General features: G+C 39.0%; 1 protein-coding gene across 1 annotated transcript in view; it reads left to right on the top strand.

Annotated features, from left to right (window-relative positions):
- Positions 1-20120, top strand: part of RYR2 (ryanodine receptor 2) — a 510734-nt gene that overhangs the window by 239489 nt on the left and 251125 nt on the right. The window contains exons 28-29 of the mRNA XM_024761485.1: positions 10647-10855; positions 17824-17998. Coding sequence (XP_024617253.1) covers positions 10647-10855; positions 17824-17998 — 384 coding nt within the window. The remainder of the gene's footprint in view (positions 1-10646; positions 10856-17823; positions 17999-20120) is intronic.

The following is a 20120-nucleotide window of genomic DNA, read 5'->3' as shown; positions in this document are numbered from 1 at the left end:
TGTCTGGGATGGCTTCTGGGTTAGTAGCTGGTGAGTACCTTCACATTCACTGGGAGCACAGGAATTGGAGCAGATAGAGATGGGAAATTGGGGAGATTCTGAGTTCGATTTTAAATATGTTGAGTTTGAGATGCACGTGAGACAACTAGACAGAGCAACCAAGGCTCAATACATATGTATATATGTATACACACACACGCTCACACACACATATATGAAGCTGAGACTATTGCTAGAGAGAAAAAGAGGGTTAAAATTTTCATTCTTTTAAATAGGAGAAATTTGGACATTTTTAAATGCTAAGGAAAAGAATCAGAGGAAAGGAGAGTTGAAAGGAAAGGAGAGGAACTTGATGAAGTATGATCTGAGGATGGTTGGGGGTGGGGGAATGAAATTCACAACATGGGTAAAGGGTTTGGCCTTGTATAAAAGGGAGACCTAACATTTTTGTCTAATAAGTCCAGTATCTGGGCTTCCTCAGTGACAATTTCTATTGACTTTTTTCCCCTGTATATAAGATGTACTTTCTTGTCGCTTTGCATGTCTCACGATCTTTGTTGGAAACTGGACGTTTTAAATAGTATAATATGGCAACTCTGGAATCTCCCTTCAGGGTTTGTTATTGTGCTTGTTGTAATTGTCGTTACTTATTTGTTTAATGAATTTTCTTAGCTAGTTCTGTAGAGTATGTTCTGTTTGTCACATGTGGCTGCTGAAATCTCTATTTCATCAGCTTAGTGGTCAGCTTGTGATTAGACAGAGACTTCCATAAATGGGACCTATAACTCTCCCAGCTTCTGTCAAGGAAGGGACTCTGTGTGCATGTTGGGAGATGCCTTGGACACACAGCCAGCCAGTCCCCACCTTAGCCTTCACTTATGGCTTTTGCAGAACCTCAGGGTCTTCCAGACTTGAGAACTTAGGGCCTTCTCACGTCTTTTCCTGAACCCGGAACCCTAGGCATGAGCATGGCTTACTAGATCACCAGGATTATGTTGAAACTTTTCACAGCCTATTGTGGATATCTCATTCCCCAGCTTTTCTTTTCAAATATTTTGGACAGCTTGTTGTTTGCCTCAGCTATTATTGCCACCTCAAGCAGTTGCAGGGTTAAAAAATGGCCTCTGGGGACTTCCCTGATGGCACAGTGGTTGAGAGTCCGCCTGCCGATGCAGGGGACACGGGTTCGTGCCCCGGTCCGGGAAGATCCCACATGCCACGGAGTGGCTGGGCCTGTGAGCCATGGCCGCTGAGCCTGCGCGTCCGGAGCCTGTGCTCCGCAACGGGAGAGGCCACAACAGTGAGAGGCCTGCGTATTGCAAAAAAAAAAAAAAAAAAAAAAGGGCCTCTGATTTTCAACAAATGATCCTGGGGAAAGGATTTTTTGCACTGAGCAAACTCTAAATAAGGTCAAATAAAGGTAAGTATTGCCAGTGGAACTTTCCAAGGAACTACCAGAAAGGTGAAATAATGACAGTTATCCGTGAATGGGGCTTTGAGGAGCTCCACTCTGCTTTGTCCCCTCCAGAGTCTTCTAGCTTGCTGATTTTCACTTTAATTGAAAGCCTATTGGTTTTCATTGTACTGTGCATCTAGGAAGAAAGGAATAGCCCTAAGTCAAGTTAAAGCACCACTAAGCTTGCTGTCCTTACAAATATTGAGCCATTTTTTATTGAATAAACACTCCCCAGATTGCTGCCAGCCTTTAATTAATTTTTAGAGCTCTGAAAAAGTTGGTTTTGACCACTTTTTTCCATTGTTCTCATTGCTTTTACAGAGAAGAGTGGTTTTGGAGGTCCATACTCTGCTATTCCTTCTGATGTCACTCAGCAATAAAGATTAGAGAAAGATGTTTGTGGGATGGGACAGAGAGCAGGTTTCAGAGAGATAAAAAGCAGAGAAACATTAATGGTCCAACTGAGGTTAGAGACTTTGAGTTAGTAACGGTGCCAGTCTGTTGTGTGCATGTGTTTCCCAGCAAGCTCAGCAGAGCAAGTATAGATGGTGAGAATGAGACAGTAAAATTAGACAAATATGGGGGTTAACAGAGCAAGTGAGGAGAAGAGTACTAGGGCAGGAAGGTACTGAAAGCTGTATAGATAAGAAAGGGAAGCCACAGAGGAAATTAATGAGTTTGAAGAGTGAATGTGTTTGAATAAGGAAATGAGAAAACTGGGAGGAAAAATGGTGATCAGAGGATGGCATGGTTTCTGCATTTTAAGAATTTAAAGATAGAACCATTGATAGCTGATTTACAAGTCTCAGTCTTACTGAAGTTATGTGATTAATGAACAGAGAGGCTCATGTAAAATATTCCACAATAGAGGCTGAGATCCTGTATTTTTTCTTTCTTTTTTTGGGCTGTGCTGCGCGGCTTGTGGGACGTTAGTTCCCAGACCAGGGACTGAACCTGGGGCCATGGCAATGAAAGCACCAAGTGCTAACCACTGGACTGCCAGGGAATTCCCTGAGATCCTGTTTTTCGTTCACCAGTGTGTCCTGGAATCCAAGAGCCCGCCTACCTCTTAGTAGGGATTAAATTGATGTATATGGAAAATACATAAGAAAGATTCATTTTCCAACTGGAGGAATCAGTAAGGGGAAAAAATGGCATCTGAGTTAGCTGTTGAAGAGATGAAAATAGCAACAAGAAGAAGTTGGTGGGAGAAAGGACATTCCTGACAGAGGGAAAGTATATCTGATGTCATTAAATTTAGAAAGAGTTGAGGGGAAATTGATTGTCTAGTTAGGCTAAATTATAGGGTATAAGTGAGGAAAGAACAGTACTAAATGGAGGTAGAATGATTAGGCTAAGACTTGGAATATTTTGAAAACCCAGTTGAGAAATACGGTAAAGTAGTACAAGGAGTTCTAGCGCCAGGAAGTTTTAAAGCAAAAGCTTGATTTGTGATCAGAGTTTAGAACAACAAAATAACTGTGACGACAGTGGGAAGGAACAGATTGGAGGGGAGAGCGCTTGGACAGAGAGACCAGTTGGGAGGCTTTGGGAATATTGTGACCTTCAGGACAAGGATGGTGAAAAATGGAAATTAATAGATAGAGGTGAGATTTTATGGAATAAAGCAAAATGGTGATCACTAAGATAAGATTTAAAACATTAATTTGCAATTGACTCTACTGCTTTTGCTGACATTACAAAAGTTAAGGGGGCTTCACTGGTGCGCAGTGGTTGAGAGTCGCCTGCCGATGCGGGGGACACGGGTTCGTGCCCTGGTCCGGGAAGATCCCACATGCCGCGGAGCGACTGGGCCCGTGAGCCATGGCCGCTGAGCCTGCGCGTCTGGAGCCTGTGCTCCGCAACGGGAGAGGCCACAACAGTGAGAGGCCCACGTACCGCAAAAAAAAAAAAAAAAAAAAAAAAAAAAAAAAAAAAGTAAAGGACGTAAAATTTTGCTAAAACTGAATCTAACCTTATGTAATTGGTCAGGGCTATCATTTATTTTCTGTTAGTCAGCAGAATGATGATTTGTGTATTCCAGAATGAATATGAACTCAATGTTTGAATTATACTATTTTTGGAGAATTGTTCTAAATAATATTTTAAAATATTTGAAAAAGTCATTTATTTTTATTCATTACAAAGTTTTATTGAGATTTGAATTGCTTACTTAGAAATTATACCAGGTTAAAAAGATAACTGGTTAATATCAGTGATTTTTAAAGATTATTATACAGATACACCTAAAGGAATCAAGATACGTATACAATTTTCAAGAGACTAGCCTGCCTTCCTTCATAGCTTATTATAAAAAACTTGTAATTTTAATACATGCTTAGATCTTGACTGCCCTCTAGTGGTAATTGTCTTTTAAATGTATGGTTTGGAACGCAGCGTGTATAGATATTTTACATCCTATTTGAATGCTCATTGGTGTTTGCCCTCTCCGTGCTAGGATCTGTGAGGTACTAGGAACACAGTATATTATCAGATCTTGCCCTTAAAGTGGTTTGTTAAAGGCATAAATCCCGAATTTCTTCTTTGAGTAGCTTTGATAAGTGTGATAGAAATATATCTGCTAACTGTTCGTTTTTTTAAATGTCAATTAGTGTTATATTCAGTATAACAATTTAAAAACCAGTTATGTAACATACTTACATGAGCTAGAATTGTATGAGTGTAGAGTGTTTAAAATCAAGCAAAGGGGGACTTCCCTGGTGGTGCAGTGGTTAAGAATCCACCTGCCAATGCAGCGGACACAGATTTGATCCCTGGTCCGGGAAGATTCCCCCATGCCACAGAACAACTAAGCCTGTGAGCCACAACTACTGAGCCCAAGTGCCACAACTACTGAAGCCCATGTGCCTAGAGCCCGTGCTCTGCAACAAGAGAAGCTATTGCAATGAGAAGCCCGCAACGAACCGTAGGCCCCTCTCGATGCAGCTAGAGAAAGCCTGCGCGCAGAGACCCAACGCAACCAGAAATAAGTAAATAAATAAAAATAAAAAATTAAATAAAATTTTTTAAAAAGTCAAGCAAAGGATGAGAATTGCATGTTTGCGGGCGAGAGTTCTGTACCTTTGACGGTGGTGCTGCTGATTAGCTATTTGCCTGGGCTTCTGTGTCCAGGGATCAGGAGACTCTTTGTTCCTAGACTCAGTCCAGCAGGTGTTTATAGGGCACCTACTTTGTGTTCAACCACTTGATGCTACAGGGTATGCAACAAAAATTTGTTTCAGATTGCCTGCGTAATCTGTTTTTAAATGTCTGTGGATCCAGATTTCCATTTAGTTATTAGTATTTTATACAGAAACAGAATGCTGAGCTGTTGCTTCTTTAAACTATGGTTGCAAGCTACCCCAAACTAATGTAAGAAATATAGAATATAAACTATGAGCCACATGGACATTTGGAGGAAGATCCATGGAGCTTACAAGTCCTTGGCATGATGATATCTATGAATAGCGTGTTAATTTCAAGTTCAGTTGAATGCCATCAATGAGTGTAAGAATAGTGTAGCAGTTATGACCCAGCAATTCCACCCCTGGGTGTATACCTGAAAGAAACAAAAACACTAATTTGAAAAGATACAAGTACCCCAATGTTCATAACGGCATTATTTACAATAGCCAAGATATGGAAGCAACCTAAGTGTCCATCAACAAATGAATGGATATAGAAGATGTGTATATATACACAATGGAGAACTACTCAGCCGTAATAAAGAAGGAAATTTTGTTATTTGCACAAACATGGATGGACTTGGAGGGTATTATGCTAAGTGAAATAAGTCAGACAGAGAAAGACAAATAGTGTATGATATCACTAATATGTGGAATCTGAAAATACAGCAAACTAGTGAATATAACAAATACAAAAGAAACAGACTCATAGATACAGAGAACAAATCAGAGGTTAACAGTGTGGGGAGAGGGAAGGGGGAGAGGTAATATACGGAGAGGGAATTAAGAGGTACAAACTATTATGTGTAAAATAAGCTACAAGGATATATTGTATAACACAAGGAATATAGCCAGTATTCTATAATGACTAAAAATGAAGTATAACCTTTAAAAATTGTGAATCACTATGTTGTACACATATAACATATAATATTTTACATCAACTACACTTCAGTTAAAGCAATAGAATAGTGCAACAGCTTAAGGTCAGGGAAAAAATGCCAGGACTAAGAAATTCTTCATCATTACCTCTTATTGACCCAAATTTTCTATATACTACCCCTGTTTTTCTTACCTCTATATTAGCAGAAAAGATTAGTGGTAAATATTAATACCAAGAAAAATTTGTAGTGAGCTTTTTTTTTTTTAACATCTTTATTGGAGTATAATTGCTTTACACTGTTGTGGTAGTCGCTGCCGTATAACAAAGTGAATCAGCTATACGTATAAATATATCCCCATATCTCCTCCCTCTTTTGCAAGAGGGTTCCCTTTTCTCCACACCCTCTCCAGCATTTATTGTTTGTAGATATTTTGATGATGGCCATTCTGACTGGTATGTGGTGATACCTCATTGTAGTTTTGATTTACATTGCTCTAATGATTAGTGATGCTGAGGATCTTGTCATGTGTTTGTTGGCTATATGTATATCTTCTTTGGAGAAATATCTATTTAGGTCTTCTGCCCATTTTTGAATTGGGTTGTTTGTTTTCTTGATATTGAGCTGCATGAGCTGCTTGTGTTTTTGGAGATTAATCCTTTGCTGATACGTTTGGAAATATTTTCTCCCATTCTGAGGAGTGTCTTTTCATCTTGTTATTTAATTTTTGATAGTTTGATTAATTTGTGTCTTGGCGTGGTTCTCCTTGGATTTATCCCACATGGGACTCTCTGTTCTTCCTGGACTTGATTGACTATTTCCTTTCCCATATTAGCGAATTTTTCAGCTATAATCTATTCAAATATTTTCTCAGTCCCTTTCTTTTTCTCTTCTTCTTCTGGGACCCATATAATTTGAATGTTGGTGCGTTTAATGTTGTTCCAGAGGTCTCTAGACTGTCCTCAGTTCTTTTCATTCTTTGTTCTTTATTGTGCTTTGCAGTAGTTATTTCCAGTATTTTGTCTTCCAGGTCACTTATATGTTCTTCTGGCTCAGTTATTCTGCTATTGATTTCTTCTAGAGAATTTTTTTTTAACATCTTTTTTGGAGTATAATTGCTATACAATGGTGTGTTAGTTTCTGCTTTATAACAAAGTGAATCAGTTATACATATACGTATGTTCCCATATCTCTTCCCTCTTGCATCTCCCTCCCTCCCACCCTCCCTATCCCACCCCTCTAGGTGGTCACAAAGCACCAAGCTGATCTCCCTGTGCTATGCGGCTGCTTCCCACTAGCTATCTATTTTACGTTTGGTAGTGTATATATGTCCATGCCACTCTCTCACTTTGTCACGGCTTACCCTTCCCCCTCCCCGTATCCTCAAGTCCATTCTCTAGTAGGTCTGTGTCTTTATTCCCATCTTACCCTGGAGAATTTTTAATTTCATTTTTATGTTGTTCATCATTGTTTTTGTGCTCCTTAGTTCTTCTTGGTCCTTGTTAAATGTTTCTTGTATTTTCTCTATTCTATTTCCAAGATTTTGGATCTTTACTATCATTACTCTGAATTCTTTTTCAGGTAGACTGCCTATTTCCTCTTCATTTGTTTGGTCTGGTGGGTTTTTATCTTGCTCCTTCATCTGCTGTGTGTTTCTCTGCCTTCTCATTTTGCTTAACTTACTGTGTTTGGGGTCTCCTTTTCACAGGCTGCAGGTTCGTAGTTCCCGTTGTTTTTGGTGTCTGCCCCCAGTGAGTGAAGTTGTTTCAGTGTCTTATGTAGGCTTTCTGGTTGAGGGGACTGGTGCCTGAGTTCTGATGGGTCGGGCTGGATCTTGTCTTTCTATTGGGCAGGGTGGTATCTGGTGGTGTGTTTTGGGGTGTCTCTGAACTTAGTATGATTTTAGGGAGCCTCTCTGCTAATGGGTGGGGTTGTGTTCCTGTCTTGCTGTTGTTTGGCATGGGGCGTCCCACAGTGGTGCTTGCTGACCGTTGGGTGGATCTGGATCATCGTGTTGAGACAGAGATCTCTGGGGGATCTCTTGCTGATTGATATTACATGAAGCCAGGAGGTCTCTGGTGGAGCAGTGTCCTGAACTCGGCTCTCCCACCTCATAGGCTCAGGCCTGACACCCGGCCAGAACACCAAGACCCTGTCAGCCACATGACTCAGAAGTAAAGGGAGAAAAATAAGAAAGAAAGAAAAAATAAAATAAAGTTTTTAAAATAAAATTTAAAAAATATTATTAAAATAAAACAAGTAATAAAAAAATAAGAAGAGAGCAACTAAACCAGTACCAGTTTATGTTTGAAACACTCAGTATCTGAGTCACCTTTATGCAAGCAATTGCTTGTAGGAATGCTCAAAGAAAGTGTAATTTTGGAGATAACTTATACTTCACTCCAACTCGCAACAGTTTCATGTTATCTCTCCAGCGGCAACATTTTCTCTTGGGAAAATGACTCTCTTGGTAACTTTGTGTCTTTTCTAGTTTATGGCATTTTTCCACTGTGGAAAATCAGAGCTCTTACTATTTTTATACCTTTAGATTGTTCTTTTCTAAAAACGTGCTGCTTAGAAGTTAACCCTTTGGCTTTAGGTAGAACTTCCAAATCTGGACAGGTGGCTGGGGGAGTTGCTCTCTCCTCTGTCAACACTTTATCTTCCTGCTCCAATTTGGAGATCAGACTGATCAGATTATCAATTTGATTTCCTGGTCACATAGAAAACCACAGATCACCGAGGACAGGTAGAACTTGAGGCTGTTTTCAAAACAAACTTGAGCTCCAGTGATGCTTTTCTTGTCGAGTTCTGCCTGCCATGCGTTCTTTCACCAGGACACCCCGATGGGAGTGGACCAGCTGCCCTGGGCGAGACTGCAGGCTCTGTAGTTAGCTTTTAAAGAAATTAAGTAGTGGTTATATTTTTATACCACATTTTCCAGTGTATTTGATTAACTAATTAGCTAATATTAACATTTATTTGCATTTCTTGAGCACACTGTGTATTTCGTGGAGTCCAAAGTCCTGGAAACATAAAACAGGAAAAAGGACATGTGAGTTTTTCAGCAGTTCAGTTTTCTAAAAAACTGAGTGTTTTATACTCAGGAAATTGGGATTGAATTTGTTAGTGCATACTAGAATGTAAGTATGACTGTATTTGCACATGTCGACATCACTAAACATAAGGATAATATGTGAGAGCGTTTTATTTTCCTGAAAAGAAATCTCCCAATGTTTGTGTAGTTCAAAGCTCGTTTTCTGTACCTCTTAGATTAGTTTAGAGAAGATTACAACCATGATTTAAAGAAGCAGTGGATCAGTGTGCTGTTTCTTGAGAAAATACTGACTCTGGAAATGTGGCTTTTCCTATTTTTTTTTTTTCTAGTATGATGGCATTTAGAACTATCTCCTTAATAGTTAATTTCCTTGTCCTCAAAAAAGTAGTTTACTATTCTACCTTTCAAAAGTCATTCAGTTATTAAGTAACAGATGTGAGAATATTGTACCCTTCATCATGGAGATGTTTCTCTCACTCAAGCCCCTTTCCACGCCCACCTTGGATGTATCGAAAGCAAACGTTCTCTCTTCAGAGAAGTTTGTACATGCTGTCTGCTGCATAGAGTAATATAAATGTCTCATTTTTAAACTGTATTAATGCATTCACGTTTTCAGTAAGGTGTTTGAATGTATTGTATGATATGAGTGTGTGACATTTGAGGCTGTCACTGCTGGACACAGGAGACTTGCTTGGAGCAGACTAAGTCGTTAGGTGTGAGCATGTGTGTATATGTGGGGAAAGGTGAAAAAACAAAATGTTGCTTATTCAGAAATTTAACCCAGTTTTTGAAAGGTTTATCAGCAGATGCAGTTCATCTACATGCCCTAAAATCACCATAAAGTCATCAAAAAGTAATAATTGATCATTTCATTAAATCAGCTCCTATTATGCGCTGGGACCTCTTAGTCCATTTTTCTTTTCTTCAATCTAACCTTAAATTGTTAAAGATGATCTGTGTGTTTATCGTCAACCTTTAGAGCTTATCGTGACTATTTTTATTTATTTGGTCACATCAGTAGTTTAGCTTTTAATAAACTTTTATTATTTATCAGGTCTTCCTTACCTCCTGAGAACAGATGAGCACTAATATTTAACTGGTACCTGCTAATTCTGTGTGAGCTCCTGAAGGTAGAGTGGAGAGAACACAGGTTGTAGCGTTTGGCAGCTCCCGAATTCTGCCATTTGTTAGTCATGTGACTTCATTAAGTCATTTAAATTTGCTTCTCTGTATCTAACCCCAAACTTCATGGAGCTGACCACATCCTTTGATATCAATTCAGTGGACCCTTGTCCCCATGTGCTGTGATTTCCCAGGAGGTGACATTCTCCAATTCATTCTAGCTCCAGGTCCCCTGGTCTGAGGTTTTGTAGCACTGGCACACTCCATCTCTGGTGCACCTCACGTCCTACAGATATTTTTTCCCCATCTCACCACACGGATCCTGAGGTTGGACCTGACCCTTTTATTTTTTCCTCAAGTCACTTAAACACAGCATTTGTGTGTATAGTGCATTACAGTGAAGAGGTGGGGTAGCAGAAGACTTATGCCCCCAGTCATTCTGTCTGGGAAACTTACCAATGGTTCCCATTCTCTGCTAATGTATAGCTCTCTCTTGTTGTTTTCTTTCTCTCCTCCTCACTTCCTGGATGCTTCTTCTCTCTTCTCTCCTACCCATAAATGTCTATTTATTTCCTATGCAGAACAGTTTAAACCTCTTTTATTGTCTTCTTCCCATTCTTGCCCTCAAGTTCATCTCATCTTCCACTACCAAACCGCCAGGTGGCTGTTAGGCTTTTCTGTACAGGAAAAAAATTTTTTTTTTTTTTTTTTACATCATCTGCCCTACAGCATTAGTGAAAGTTAACAACCAGCATCTCCCAAGGAAGGCCATGTACTTTCCACTTCACCCAGCTGGTTCCATCTGATATGAAAACACTTTGTAACATATGAACCAAGATAAGAATAGAAGGTATCTTTAGCATCATCCCTATAGGTTAAGTGGTATCTGCCCTCCTCTTTCAATTCCCCATGCAACGATCACCAGAATCCCTTTCCATTCACAGCTGCCAGAGCTGAAGTGTGCAGCGGCACAGGAGAAAGGTTCCGAATCTTCCGCGCTGAGAAAACTTACGCTGTGAAGGCAGGAAGGTGGTATTTTGAATTTGAGGCTGTCACTGCTGGAGACATGAGAGTTGGCTGGAGCAGACCAGGCTGTCAACCCGATCAGGAGCTTGGCTCGGATGAACGTGCCTTTGCTTTCGATGGCTTCAAGGTGAGTGTACTTTGCTGGGCACCGGACACTGGAGTTTGTAGGCTCCTGGTTTTGTAGGCTGCTGTGTACCAGGCATCCACACGCTGTGGGCTCCCACGCTGCCTGGCTTGATTTCCTCTGGTATTCCTTTTGGTGGTACAGTAATATTAGTACTTTCCTGAGCTCAACCTTGAGAAAATAGTTCCTAGGAAAACTTTTGTTCTTATAGCCTCAAAATGTTTTCCCTCACCCTGTGAATAGTCAAGATTATTCAATATTCAAGAAGTAAAATATTGATTCTCTATCATATCAAAAAGATGAATCATCCTTGTCTATCAAAAATGTTTAAAATCCATATGCTAATTTAAAATATATTCACTTTGACAGAGGAATTCCATAGAAGAAATTTATCTTCAAGCAATAATTAATGATAGGTATAAACATTTAAAGGCCATAAGAATGCTGTTTGTTGTTTGCAATCACCAAGAGTTTTCATTTTCAACATTATTGGTAACTTTTATGTTTTAAGTTTGGTGGAAGATGGTCAGTTGCTTTTTTTTTTTTTTTAATTTCACCAGGCCTTGTGGCTTGTGGGATCCTAGTTCCCCGACCAGGGATTGAACTGGGCCCACGGCAGAGAAAGTGCAGAGTCCAAACCCCTGGACTGCCAGGGAATTCCCCTCAATTGCTTCTTTTATTGTTTATTTATACATTATATGAGTGTTTAATGATAATTTTAGCTGCATAATATATTTTAAAATTAAAAATACAAAATATGGAGAGATTGGTTCAAGATGGCAAAGTAGAAGGATGTGTGCTCACTCACTCTTGCGAGAACATCGGAATCACAACTAACTGCTGAACAATCATCGACAGGAAGACAGTGGAACTCACCAAAAAAGATACCACACATCCAAAGACAAAGGAGAAGCCACAATGAGAAGGTAGGAGGGGCGCAATCACAGTAAAATCAAATCCCATAACTGCTGGGTGGGCGACTCACAGACTGGAGAACAGTTATACCACAGAAGTCCACCCACTGGAGAGAAGGTTCTGAGCCACACGTCAGGATTCCCAACCTGAGGATCTGGAAATGGGAGGAAGAATTCCTAGAGAATCAGACTTTGAAGGCTAGCAGCACTGGATTGCAGGACTTCGGCAGGACTGGGGGAAACAGAGACTCCACTCTTGGAGGGAACACACAAAGTAGTGTTGGGACCCAGGGGAAGGAGCAGTGACACCACAGGGGACTGAACCAGACCTACCTGCTAGGAGGGTCTCCTGCAGAGGTGGGGGGTGGCTATGCCTCACCATGAGGACAAGGACACTGGTGGCAGAAGTTCTGGGAAGTACTCCTTGGCATGAGCCCTCCCAGAGTCCGCCATTAGCCCCAGCAAAGAGCCGGGTAGGCTCCAGTGTTGGGTTGTCTCAGGCCAAACAACCAACAGGGAGGGAACCCAGCCACACCCATCAGCAAACAAGCAGGATAAAGTTTTACTGAGCTCTGCCCACCAAAGCAACACCAAGCTCTACCCACCACCAGTCCCTCCCATCAGAAAACTTGTGCAAACATCTTAGATAGCCTCATCCACCAGAGGGCAGACAGCAGAAGCAAGAAGAACTACAGTCCTGCAGCCTGTGGAACAAAAACCACATTCACAGAAAGATAGACACGATGAAAATGCAGTGGGCTATGTAGTTAATAGGAACATACATATTGATAATTACCTTAAACATGAATGGATTGAGTGCTCTAACCAAAAGACACAGGCTCAGTGAATGGATACAAAAACAAGACCCATATATATGCTGTCTACAAGAGATCCACTTCAGACCTAGGGATACCTACAAACTGAAAGGGAGGGTATGGAAAAAGATATTCCATGCAAATGGAAATCAAAAGAAAGGTGGAGTAGCAATACTCATATCGGATAAAATAGACTTTAAGATAAAGAATGTTACAAGAGACAAAGAAGGACACTACATAATAATCAAGGGATCAATCCAAGAATATATAACAATTTTAAATATATATGCACCCAACATAGGAGCACCTCAATACATAAGGCAACTGCTAACAGCTATAAAAGAGGAAATCAACAGTCACACAATAATAGTGGGGGACTTTAACACCTCACTTACACCAATGGACAGATCTTCCAAACAGAAAATTAATAAGGAAACACAAGCTTTAAATGACACAATAGACCAGATAGATTTAATTGATATTTATAGGACATTCCATTCAAAAACAGCAGATTACACTTTCCTCTCTAGTGCACATGGAACATTCTCTAGGATAGATCACATCTTGGGTCACAAATCAAGCCTCAGTAAATTTAAGAAAATTGAAATCCTATTAAGCCTCTTTTCTGACCACAACGATATGAGATTAGAAATGAATTATAGGGGAAAAAATGAAAAAACACAAAGTACATGGAGGCCAAATAATATGTTACTAAATATCCAAGAGATCACTGAAGAAATTAAACAGGAAATCAGAAAATACCTAGAGACAAACTACAGTGAAAACACAGTGATCCAAAACCTATGGGATGCAGCAAAAGCAGTTCTAAGAAGGAAGTTTATAGCAATACAAGCCTACCTCAAGAAACAAGAAACATCTCAAATAAACAATCTAACCTTACACCTAAAGGAACTAGAGAAAGAAGGACAAACAAAACGCCAAGTTAGTAGAAGGAAAGAAATCATAAAGATCACAGCAGAAATAAATGAAATAGAAACAAAGAAAACAATAGCAAAGATCAATAAAACTAAAAGCTGGTTCTTTGAGAAGATAAACAATATTGATAAATCATTATCCAGACTCATCAAGAAAAAGAGGGAGAGGACTCAAATCAATAAAATTAGAAATGAAAAAGAAGTTACAACATACACCGCAGAAATCCTAAAAGACTACTACAAGCAAACTCTATGCCAATAAAATAGACAACCTGGAAGAAATGGACAAATTCTTAGAAATGTATAACCTTCCAAGACTGAACCAGGAAGAAATAGAAAATATGAAGAGACCAATCACAAGTACTGAAGTTGAAGCTGTGATTTAAAATCTTCCAAGAAACAAACAAGCTCAGAACCATATGGCTTCACAGGCAAATTCTATCAGACATTTAGGAAAGAGCTAACACCTGTCCTTCTCAACGCTTCCAAAATATTGCAGAGGAAGGAATACTCCCAAACTCATTCTGTGAGGCCACCACCCTGATACCAAAACCAGACAAAGATACTACAGAAAAAGAAATTACAGACCAATATCACTGATGAATATAGATGCAAAATTCCTCAACAAAATACTAGTGAACAGAATCCAACAGCACACTAAAAGGATCATACACCTTGACCAAGTGGGATTTATCTCAGGGATGCAAGGATTCTTCAATATATGCAAATCAATTAATGTGATATACCATATTAACAAACTGAAGAATAAAACCCATATGATCATCTCAAGAGATGCAGAAAAAGCTTTTGACAAAATTTAACACCAATTCATGATAAAAACTCTCCAGAAAGTGGGCATAGAGGGAACCTACCTCAACATAATAAAGGCCATATATGACAAACCCACAGCAAACATCATTCTCAATGGTGAAAAACTGAAAGCATTTTCACTAAGATCAGGAACAAGACGAGGATGTCCAGTCTGGCCACTATTATTCAACATAGTTTTGCAAGTCCTAGCCACAGCAATCAGAGAAGAAAAAGAAATAAAAGGAATACAAATTAGAAAAGAAGAAGTAAAGCTGTCACTGTTTGCAGATGACATGATATTATACATAGAGAATCCTAAAGATTCCACCAGAAATCTACTAAAGCTAATCAATGAATTTGGGAAAGTTGCAGGATACAAAACTAATGCACAGAAATCTCTTGCATTCCTATACACTAATGATGAAAAATCTGAAAGAGAAATTAAGGAAACATTACCATTTACCACTGCAACAAAAAGAATAAAATACCTAGGAATAAACCTACCTAGGGAGACAAAAACCTGTATGCAGAAAACTATAAGACACTGATGAAAGAAATTAAAGATGATACCAACAGATGGAGAGATATACCATGTTCTTGGATTGGAAGAATCAATGTTGTGTAAATGACTATACTACCCAAAGCAATCTACAGATTCAGTGCAATCCCTATCAAATTACCAATGACATTTCTTACAGAACTAGAACAAAAAGTCTTAAAATTTGTATGGAGACACAGAAGACCCCAAATAGCCAAAGAAGTCTTGAGGGGAAAAAATGGAGCTGGAGGAATCAGACTCTCTGACTTCAGACTATACTACAAAGCTACAGTAATCAAGACAGTATGGTACTGGCACAAAAACAGAAATATAGATCAATGGAGCAGGATAGAAAGCCCAGAGATAAACCCTTGCACCTCTGGTCCACTAATCTATGGCAAAGGAAGCAAGGATATACAATGGAGAAAAGACAGTCTCTTCAATAAGTGGTGCTGGGAAAACCAGACAGCTACATATAAAAGAATGAAATTAGAACACTTCCTAACACCATACACAAAAATAAACTCAGAATGGATTAGAGACCTAAATGTAAGACCAGACACTATAAAACTCTTAGAGAAAAGCATAGAAGAAAAGTCTTTGACATAAATCACAGCAAGATCTTTTTTGACCCACCTCCTAGAGTAATGGAAATAAAAACAAAAATAAACAAATGGGACCTAATGAAACTTCAAAGCTTTTGCACAGCAAATGAAACCATAAACAAGACGAAAAGACAACCCTCAGAATGGGAGAAAATATTTGCAAACGAATCAGTGAACAAAGGATTAATTTCCAAAAATATATAAACAGCTCATGCAGCTCAATATTAAAACAATAACCCAATCAAAAACTAGACAGAAGACCTAAATAGACATTTCTCCAAAGAAGACATACAGATGGCTAAGAAGCACATGAAAAGCTGCACAACATCACTAATTATTAGAGAAATGCAAATCAAGACTACAATGAGGTATCACCTCACACCAGTTAGAATGGACATCATCAGAAAATGTACAAACAACAAATGCTGGAGAGGGTGTGGAGAAAAGGGAACCCTCTTGCAGTGTTGGTGGGAATGTGAATTGATACAGCCACTATGGAGAACAGTATGGAGGTTCCTTAAAAAACTAAGAATTACCATATGATCCAGCAATCCCACTACTGGGCATATACCCAGAGAAAACCATCATTCCAAATGACACATGCACCTCAATGTTCATTGCATCACTATTTACAATAGGCAGGTCATGGAAGCAACCTAAATGCCCATCGACAGATGAATGGATAAAGAAGATGTGGCACATATATACAATGGAATATTACTCAGCCATAGAAAGGAAGGAAATTGGGTCATTTGTAGAGACATGGGTGGATCTAGAGACTGTGATACAGAGTGAAGTAAGTCAGAAAGAGAAAAACAAATATCGTATATTAACGCATATATGTGGACCTAGAAAAATGGTACAGATGAACCCGTTTTCAGAGCAGAAATAGAGACACAGATGTAGGGAACAAACATATGGACACCAAGGGGGGTACGTGGCAGGAGGTGGTGGTGGTGTGTTGAATTGGGAGATTGGGATTGACATATATACACTAATATGTATAAAATGGATGACTAATAACCTGTATATAAAAATAAAATAAAATTCAAAAATTATACAAAAGAAACACATTAGTAGGAATATCAAGACAAAAACTTTAAAAATAATAAAAAAATAAGTATGTGTATATGACACAGCCATAATAGAATAATAGTCTTTTTGGGGGGATGAAATTATTGACATTTTATTTTTTTATCCTATTTTTATTTCCTAATTTTCTTCAGTGAATTTGTATTCTTTTTGGAGAAAAAAAGTATTTTCTAATTAAAAAAAAGAAAATTAGAATAAATAAGCAATCATGAAGAGATTTGATGCCTGGGTACCCAGGTGTGTGTGTGGGAAAGCATTTCTAGGCTATAAATTAGTGTTGTGGCTTCTAGGCCAACTGACCCACTGTGTTCTGAAATATTATAATTCCTGAATCCTGTTTTTTATTTCAGATGGAAAAATTTAACACCTTTTGATATCTAATTTAGTTAAAATTTTTAAAAAGTACAGTGTGTTACGCTTTAGAAGAATCAAATCATTGTTTTGCATTGGTGACTGTATCCCATTATATGTCAGTTCACAGTGAAGGTGATACTTTAGGGATAAATTTAAAGATTTATCTGACAAAATATTTAATATAACTAACTTTGTATCTATAAATCAGTGGAACATACTTATAGATTAAAAAGTGACATTTATCCTATGTTTCACAGGTATTTATGAGATTTTATGTGTATTATATAAGGCAGTGCTGACATATATATTCAATTTTTGGCTTACTATTTCAGTAAATATCTTGAGAATATATTTAAGTTTGATTTGAACCTTTTTTGATTTTAGTATGTACTGAAATGCTTCTAGATTTCTGTTTTGCTGAAGTGCGAGTGCCTTTGCTTCCAAGGAATGGGATTTTATTTTGAAATAAATGAAAACTAGAATGTCATTTTCTCTGATCAGTTCCCAGTTGAGTCTCTGCTCATACTTCTCTGTATTTGGGGGAGTAGACAAAAGCAGCCCATATCCTGGGAAGCATTCATTGTAGTGAGAAAAATAAATTTCTAAAGAGACAGTTTTTCTTTTAATAGAAAAGATGTGGGGTTTGATTTTTTAAATATTAGACTTTGAAAATCATGAAATAGCATTTGGGTTTTTCTCTAGATTCAGTAACATACAATGTTAGTATCAGGGGTTCAGCATCCCCAGGCACCTCCACATTGCTTTGTGCATGTCTGTAGACAGATGTGCTGACTATATTCCTTCCTTCCGCTGCGTTAATACAAAGGCTACTGTGAGTCATGCCGATTCGGGGTGGGTGGGTGCTGTTCTGCTGGCTTTCTCTGTGACAATGACTCTTCTGTCCCTAGGCCCAGCGGTGGCACCAGGGCAGTGAGCACTATGGGCGCTCTTGGCAAGCAGGCGATGTTGTGGGGTGTATGGTTGACATGACAGAACATACCATGATGTTCACACTGAACGGCGAAATCCTTCTGGATGATTCGGGTTCAGAATTGGCTTTCAAGGACTTTGATGTTGGTGATGGTAAGTGTACTGCATCTCGTGTCGTTTTCAGGTTTGGGGCACAGTAAAGCTCTTTGTTCTGATGCCTCTTGACCAGCCATCTTGGTTTGAGGGTGAGCCAGCAGGTGAGTTGCAGCTGTAGATCACAAGGTTGCCATGTGGCTTATTTGGTTCAATACCCTTGAAATTACTTTAGCAGAAACTCTCTCTCTGCTACTTAGCTAGGATTCCCATAAGGCAGAAATGGCTTTTATGAGTGTGAATAAGAAGAGAAATGGCAGGCAAAAGGACAGTTTTCCACAAATATTAAATATTCGTTTAGAACTTCCCTGTTTAATCAACTGCTTATGGCTTTTATGTGTTCATTCATTTCAAAAAACAAAAAATGTAATGAGAACTTACCAAGTATCAGGCCCTCTGCTGGATGCTGAGATGACAAAGCTGTCCTATCTTTATGCAGATGATAGAGTACCAGGGGAAGTTCTCACTTGTATAATTTCTGTTCAGTGGATAAGTTCTAAAATAAAGAAATGCAGAAAGTTCTATGGAAGCACAATGCAGGGAAAAAATACCTCTGCCTGTGGGGCTCTGAGATGACCTTGAACAGGGTTGTAAGAAAAGAACAAAAGCCCTTTATGAAGCAAATGAGAAGGTAGGTGTTCTTTAGAGCTGTACTTCCAGTAGACTGGCCACATGGGATTATTTGAATTTACATTAATTTAAGTGAAATAGATTAAAAAATTGAGTTTCTTAGTGGCACTTGCTACATTTCAAGTGCTCAGTAGGGTCCTATGGCTAATGGTGCCCGATTTGACAGCAGAGATAGAGAACATTTACATCATCACTGAAAGTGGTACTCTAGAGCATATAAACAAGATAATATCTAACAAAATATTTTATATATATCTCATTTCAAAATGAGCTAACAGGTTTTTTCAAAATGGCTTTGAATATATCCTATTACTTGAATATATATGTATATATAGTCTTGGATTTTAAGATATACCCCAATAAATACTTTTAATACTCTGTAAACTTGTTGCCAATCCTCAAAAAGTTAGCCAGCTCATTATTTGCATTAAGTTCTATAGTTATTCATTCAACAAGCTTTTGAGCAGGTATGACCATCATTTCTTAAACACAGGTTTGTGAAAATAATAGGAATTTTGCATTTTTATAACTTAATTTCTGTTTTGCATACCTGTATAGCTGGGTGGCGGGTGAACTGACGCCGACAACGCAGCTTCTGTGTACCGGTGCCAAATCAAATCTCAGAGCAGAGTTTTGGGTTGAAGTAGAAAAGAATAGCTTTAGTGCTTTGCCAGGCAAAGGGGGACACAGTGGGCTCCTGCCCTCGAAAACTGTGTGCCCCAACCTGGGAGGATTTGGTGAGGAGTTTTATAACATTGGTTCAAGGACGGGGTTGCTGATAAGATTAGGGTGTGTGCAGGGCCTGCAGTCCTTTAATCTGGTCTCAGGTAATCTGGTGAGTTTCTGTGGTTCTTTTAATCTGGCCTGAGGTGGTCTTCTTGAAGAGCTTCTCTGGTTCCTTTAAACTGGAATGAAGAATGCTGACATCTTCCATTTGTTGAGGGTTTAGTTCTATAAAGAGCTTAAAGATACAGTTATATGTATCCCTTGAGGCAGAGCCAGGACCCTGCCTTAGGGCTGCACTATTGTTTCTGGGCTGTTCCTCCCTTGTTTCTGCATCCCCTCCTTTCCCTGATTAGCAACTGTTCAAATCTGCCCTTTGGAACTCAAGGAAGGTTGTGGAGGCTGGAGTCTGTTCCCTACAAACAAGAAACGGAAGACACAGAAAGGCTTTCGGCCCCAGGAGCCCCAAGGGTCCTGCTCGGTTTCAAAACTGGCCCTCTAACCTTCCATCACCTATCTCCCCTCCTGTAGTATTGCTTTTAGCAGTGTCAGCATATCACAGGGAAGGTGGGAGAAGGACTTTTTTCTATGTTATCTGTCTATACTGTCCACTACTATGGATATGACCTGAGATTTTTTTTTTAATTGGTTGTATTTTAAAATGCTTGCATGTGATGCGTTTCTTCTCATGAAGTTAAATTCTTGAAATGCCTATGTGAGTTTTACTTGTTTGATTTATATGACGTAGATTCACAGAATGATGTTAGAA

The sequence above is a fragment of the Neophocaena asiaeorientalis genome, unplaced genomic scaffold, assembly GCF_003031525.2.
Source record: "Neophocaena asiaeorientalis asiaeorientalis breed wild unplaced genomic scaffold, Neophocaena_asiaeorientalis_V1.1 scaffold166, whole genome shotgun sequence".
In the NCBI taxonomy this organism is placed as follows: domain Eukaryota; kingdom Metazoa; phylum Chordata; class Mammalia; order Artiodactyla; family Phocoenidae; genus Neophocaena; species Neophocaena asiaeorientalis.
The sequence above is the reverse complement of the archived record's forward strand: the minus strand, read 5'-3'. Positions and strand labels throughout refer to the sequence as shown.